The following is a 6,729-nucleotide window of genomic DNA, read 5'->3' on the forward strand; positions in this document are numbered from 1 at the left end:
GGAACGTCCCATATATGTATATAATTGGTGCGTACACCCTTTTTGGGTGTTTGGCCGAGCACCTCCTCCTATTTGTGGTGCGCGTCTTGATGTTGTTCCACAAATGGAGGGACCTACAGTTTCAAGCCGACTCCGAACGGCAGATATTTCTTATGAGAAGCTTTTTCATGGCAGAAATACACTCGGAGGTTTGCCATTGCCTGCAGAGGGGCGGCCGCTATTAGAAAAATGTTTTTCTTAATTTGGGTGTTTCACCGATATTCGAACCAACGTTCTCTCTGTGAATTCCGAATGGTAATAACGCACCAACCCATTCGGCTACGGCGGCCGAATTACGCTAACGATTAATCAATAAGATTTAATTATTTATATATATTTCTCTATTTATTACTTTATTATTATATTACTGACTGTGCAAATAGTGCAATGTCGTGGTTTTTTTCGCAAGAATCACATTGAAAAATGCAATAATTATTATTATATGCAGTAGATTTATTCAATAAGCAATTTAAAAATAATGTAATTTATAATTAATTACTAATAATATCTACTTATTTTCTTTTTATTTGCATAAATAAAGATATTTTCATGATATAATACATGAATCTCGTGTTTTCTGTATAGGGGTACCCGGGTGGCTTATACACTTACTTTTTTTCATGGGGATCCATTAGGAGGTTGGCCTATCTCCAATAGGAAAAGAGTTATTCAACAAAATGTATGCCGATAGGCATCGGGGTACCCGGATGGCAATAGAAGGGTTAAAAATGTAGAAGAAAATCAGTGCAGGCGCAAGATAAAAGTTTTTCGTTTGGACAATTCGACTGAATATAGTACACCAAAGCAAAGTTTCAAAAAATTTTGTCAAGGAGTGGTATCGGCAGAGAATGTTTATGAAATGAAAAGGCGCAAACGTTACTGTTAAGAATTTTTAGTACAATTAACATTTCAAATGTTTTCGAGTAAGGGATTTCAGTACATGGACTATATGAGTTTTACACCACACGAAAATTGAAAACAGCACTCATCTATAACCTCAACATTTCACCAATTAAATGTTTACTATTCCCTTACTTATGAAATGATTAGCAAATACGAGTACATAAAATTTATACATAAACTTGCGAAAACCCGCCCGTTCCGCTGGTCGTCTTTAAAAAAATCTAGATTAATTAATTAAATTAAGCTGAAAAATACTACGTGCTTTTTATAAAAATTCTCGCGCATGAATAGTAATGAAAGAAGTTTTGAATAGTAGTAGCAATTAAAAAACGTTTGATGTGATTTACTTTATTACTTTTTTTATTGTAATGCTCTTTGGTATACAATATTCTTCGTTTTTCCATGCGTTGTTGAATAAATGAACAATACCGATGGCTTACCAACTCTTGAGCATGAAACATAAAGTTGGCCATGAGAAAAACATGGGTATTCTAAATCAATACCACAAATTGATAAAGTTTGGCCTTGTGACTTATTAATAGTAATCGCGAATGCAAGGCGAACAGGAAATTGAAGACGTTTGAATTCAAACGGCATATCCGATGGTATCATTGTTATTCGCGGTATTAAAACGTCTTCACCAGAGTATTTTCCATTCAAAATTGTTGCTTCAATGACGTTATTCATCAATCTCTTAGCTGTTAATCGAGTTCCATTACATAGTCGTGGTTGATTTATGTTTCTCAACATAATAATCGGTGCTCCTATTTAAGTTTAGCATGTGTGGCGGTAATCCAGGTAAATCAAAGGAATTCAAAAATTCAGTGGGATAATTTACAATATCATCTTGATTTGTAACAGTGTCAACGGATCGACATGTTTGTTCTGGACTTGGTATGTTAACCAAAATAGCCGCATTCATTTCATTCACATCTTTATTTTTGCCAGCCATGATGGCTCGTTCACTAAGCCAATCATGATTTTTGTAATTTTGAGGCAAACTTGGGAAAATACTTTGAATTAACTGTTCTTTCGTTTGACTTATTTGACAAAAGTTTGGTTGTAAAGTTATTAAGCCAGTTAAATTATCGACAGGAACTTTGCCATTTCCAATATCCAATAATTGCTGTGAAAATTCAGCAGCTGATGGATCATTTTGCATTAGATCCCGTACATTTGTAGTTAGTTTGAGTGTTTGAACATGTCTCCACAAATATGATGATTTCCAACATGTCGCCAATTCATCTGCTACAGTTGCTCGAGGAATAACAGGCAGTGTTTGTCTAAAATCACCTGCCAGCAGCACTAAGGCACGACCAAACATTTCATTTTTACTACGTAAATCTCGTAATGTCCTATCAAGCGCTTCCAGTGACTTTATATGTGCCATCGTGCACTCATCCCATACAATTACGTGTGCGAAAAAGCGGAAAAGGAGAAGAGAACTGTTCTATTCCCCCCGCTTTAACCCAGCTATGTGTTCAGGTGCAAATTACTTTTTTGCGTGAAGTCTGATATAAAATAAGTTCTAAATAGAACTCTTCTTAAATTTATATAAACTTTTCCAGGCGAAGTAAAAAAACTGACATATATTTGCTTCAACCGTATACACAGGTAATACGTAAATATATGAATGATATAGGTAATATCTCATATTAGCATAACCTTTCTGCAAAAAAATAAGGAAACGATCACAAATCACGCCGGCAATGATACAATGAATTTTTACTTCAGATTAACGTTTATATAATAAGCGTATATGTAACATTTTAACATTTTTTTACAATTTTTTTTTTAATTTTTAATAATAAGTGGTCTTCCTCTTTCTCTTCCTCTTCCATCTCCAGCTCCATCTCCTTTCTTTATCCCGGTAACGGGCAGTAAAAATTACTTCACTTAAAAGCTTTCATCAACAGCTTCCATCTGATACCCATATTGTACAAACACATCCAAGGGTACCTTGGTCCACCTTTTCGGCTATATCTCGAGACCCTGGTCACTCAGAGATCTAAAAAATACTGTATTAAAGCACTCATCAGTAGCTTTGATTTGATACCCACAATGTAAAAACACATCCTAGGGTTACCCGGGTCCTCGTTTTGGCCTACGGCAGCGCCAACTGGTGGCGAGTGGAACCAATAAGCATATTATACTAACCAAATTTCATAATAATCGGCCCAGACACACACGACCAAAATGTATTCAATTCTATTGAATGCTATGTGCGGTACAAAAAATACGTAGCAAAAACACACTCACTTAACCGACGCATCGCACACACACGCGTTACCGGATTTCAACCAAACTTCACAGAAACCTTTGCCAAAGCAACACCAACAACGTGTGAAACTTTCATTGTTTTCCTTACACGCGTTGCTGAGATTACCCCGGAGAAATGCACACTTTTTTTCGGCTTAATTTTTATATATATAGATGAACGTACATATTGTATTGTACTATATATGTACTTAAATAATGATGGTATTGTGGCGGCTCGGATAAATAAAGTCACGATTGATGTGTGAAAGATTACCTGTGTACTTAACTTTATTAGGTTAAATCAGTTGTTAGGTTAAATCATTTCGCACGGGGCTCGGTAGAAGTTCTAGAATACAACTACAGTATTAATGTATGTACATTAGACTGGCCGCAGCTTGTATGGAGAAAAATAAAATTTGAAAATCCAAAAGTTTTCGGGTCGTAAAACATGAGGTTAGATGCAATAGAGAACGGTATATTTTTTCAGCCCGATCCGATGATGTCTAACCGTGCCCATTTGATCCCAAAGTATGGAAAATTTGAAAAAATCACAATTTTTACTAATTTTTTTCGTTTCCAATTTTTTTGTTCGAATCTTATATTTATTGATGTGATGCGATTTTAATTAATGGTCTTGTTTTCTTTATGCGGTATGGCCCAATTTATATCGCGAAAGCCACCTTACAAAAGACGCTTTCAGCACACATAACTGATTTGTGATACGTGGAAAATATAATATGTCACCGTCAGTTGAATAATAGAAATTGTTGTTGAGCCAGCTGCTAAATGAAATAATTATTTTTAAATTTTATGCAAAGGTACTTTTTAAATAATTTTTCACACTTCACTATAATAATAAAAATAAAAATTTGTTTCATAATCAACACTTTGGTGATCACTAAACAATTCATCAACTGTTGTGTTCGCTGAATACGCTAAAAGTTTTGAATTTTTACTCGACATTTGAATTAGTAGGCTTTGACATTGCTTTCTTATTCAGTGTGAATTTTTTTCTCGATATTTGAATTGGTAGGCTATGGCATTGCATTTTTATTCAGTTTCAGTTGTCTTATGCGTTTAATAGTACAAAAGTAATTAGTTAGTGAAAAAATGAGTTCAAAATCATTATCAGGCATTCCGAAAAAAAGATTACGTTCTGAGCAAAAAATATTTCTTGTGGGTGAATGTGAAAGTGTTATTTTGGGGGCCAAGTTGCCATCAATGAAACAGGTGCTCCAATTATTGGTTTACCAAATGAGGCACGAAAACTTGACTTTGGAAAGCAGTATGAAATACACGATTGGTGCCACGATTGAATTTTGGAAAAAAGCTAAAATTCCCACGGCGCAAGAAAAAAATTGTATTAAAAAACTTAAAAATCTTTACGAGGAATTCAGAAATTTACAAAAACATTCCAAGACTCCTAACGAGAAGTGTCGTAAAAATGAAGCAGAGTTTAAGGATAAAATTGAAAACTTCATATTTGACATTGCAGCCATGGATGCCCTAGGTATATTGAAAATGCAGGAAGATGAAGACTTTCTTTTGCTCCAAAGAAATAGAGGACGTCCAGGTAGTATGTATGGTGCCGATACTGTACTCACAAGAAAAGAAAAACGCAAAGAGCAACGAATGGAAGAAGAAAGAAAGCGCGTTGAAAAGCATTTAGTTCATAGTAAGTTTATTAAAGTTAAGCTTTACTGGTTCTTTTTTTTAATATTTGATTTTATTTGAAGCTAATTATGCTCTTGAAGTCTCTGATACCGAGGATGCTGAAAAGGATATTTCAGCTGGCGAAGAAAATGCAGCAAAAGATATGAATGAAGACGAAGATACAGACGGAAGTAACATTAATTTACTACCGAAAAAGGCAAATCGAGGAAAAATTAATTTTATTGATGATAGAATGCTTGCGTGCATGGACAAATGTAACCTCTCAACAAGAGATGCCATGCATTTGGTGAGTGCAACGGTTGCTGCCTTCATAAATACCATGCAAAATGTTAATGGAACGCCGTCAATAAAAATGGAAGATTTAATTCTTAATTGAACAACATTACATTCGATGAGGAGAGATTACCGTCGCAGACAAGCTCAAGAGATTATTAATGGATTCAATGTAATGGTTTTACTGAGTATGTTTATAAGATTTTGGATTCTTGACCTTTATTTTTACTTGTTTGTAGATTCCCGACGTTTTTGTCCTTCACTGGGATGGCAAGCTGCTTGCAGAAATCCGAGGCACAGAAAAGAAAGATAGATTGTCTCTCGTTGTCATAGGAGAAAATATGGAAAAACTGCTGGGGATACCAAAAATTTAAAGTTCAACGGGAGATGCAATAGCTGCAGAAATACATAATTTTTTGTGCAAGTGGAAGCTCGATGATTTAGTGGAAATTGTATCATTTGATACAACAGCTGCTAATACGGGAGTTAATAATGGAGCAGCGTTCTTGCTTGAAAAAAGGTTGGGCCGAAATCTACTTTTCTTTCCCTGTCGTCACCATGTTAGTGAGTTGCTAGTCAAAGCAGTGTTCGAACTAAATTTTGGCAAATCATCAGCACCGGAAGTTCCCTTATTCAATCGTTGCTCTAACAGCTGGAAAAACATTAATTCTAAGTCATTCAAAAGTGGAATATCGGAAAATGAAGTTCGGAAAGTCTTTACAATAGCTGAAGTGGAAATATTTAAGAATTTTTGTCTAACTGCATTAAATAGTCGCCACACTCGTGCCGATTATAAAGAATTACTACAACTATCGGTGCTCTTTGTTGGGGAAGACGTACCAAATTTTTCACAAGTACGGTCACCTGGCGCTACATCACACGCAAGGTTTATGTCGAAGTGCCTATATTGCTACAAAATGTTTCTGTTTCGCGAGCAATACGTGTTAACGACTTCAGAGATAAAGAGTCTAAGAAGCGTTTGTATTTATTTAACCTGCATCTACGTTCCATATTGGTTTCGTTGTGTGGATCCAATAGCTGCTCCACAAAATGACCTTAAGCTCATACAAGATGTGATTGTATATTTCGATAAGAATATATCCAATGCCTTGTTACATAAAATTAAAAATCATTTATGGTATTTGTCGGAAGAGGCGGTTGGCCTTTCATTTTTTGATGATCAAATTCCTTCACATATTAAGCGAAAAATGGTGGAAGCAATTACTAGCGATAACCAGAAGGAAGATGCTGTTCCAAAGAGAGTTGTTGCAACAATGTCAGAAATAACGCTTTACGGCAGCAAGAATATAAATGATTTTATTTCATCAAGAACTAAAACATTCTTTACCCGCTTAGGAATTGAAACAAGTTTTTTGGAATCAGATCCTTCAACATGGCAAGAAAGTGAAGACTATGTAGCGGGAAAACGAATTTGTCAGCATTTGTCTGTAGTTAATGACGCTGCAGAGAGAGCATTGAAATTGATCACAGACTACAACAGATCGCTTACTTATAATGAAGAAGATAAACAGTACTTACTGCAAGTTGTTGAGCACTACAGGCAATTGTATCCGTCTTACA

The 6,729-nt window shown here is 35.3% G+C and overlaps 1 protein-coding gene across 2 annotated transcripts; it reads left to right on the forward strand.

Moving 5' to 3' along the window:
- Window positions 1–4,724: 4,724 nt before the first annotated feature.
- LOC128869606 (uncharacterized) lies at window positions 4,725–5,910 on the forward strand. Of its 2 annotated transcripts, XR_008455345.1 has the most exons (3): window positions 4,725–4,876; window positions 4,938–5,320; window positions 5,388–5,910. XR_008455345.1 is itself a non-coding variant. In XM_054112179.1 (2 exons), exons 1-2 carry the CDS (start codon window positions 4,780–4,782, stop codon window positions 5,249–5,251), a joined length of 411 nt encoding a protein of 136 aa, XP_053968154.1. In that variant the 5' UTR covers window positions 4,725–4,779; the 3' UTR covers window positions 5,252–5,910. The 2 variants fall into 2 exon arrangements, 1 of the variants encoding a protein (XP_053968154.1); XM_054112179.1 differs by having other exon boundaries at window positions 4,938–5,910.
- Window positions 5,911–6,729: the final 819 nt, after the last annotated feature.

The sequence above is a fragment of the Anastrepha ludens genome, chromosome X, assembly GCF_028408465.1.
Source record: "Anastrepha ludens isolate Willacy chromosome X, idAnaLude1.1, whole genome shotgun sequence".
NCBI lineage: Eukaryota > Metazoa > Arthropoda > Insecta > Diptera > Tephritidae > Anastrepha > Anastrepha ludens.

What these genes read in the sequence shown, in the direction of transcription:
- LOC128869606 (XM_054112179.1), top strand. Translation starts at nt 4,780, where the DNA reads ATGTATGGTGCCGATACTGTACTCACAAGAAAAGAAAAACGCAAAGAG. An exon ending in TGAAAAGCATTTAGTTCATA is followed by an intron (nt 4,877 to 4,937) that starts GTAAGTTTATTA and finishes TTTTATTTGAAG; the next exon opens with CTAATTATGCTCTTGAAGTC.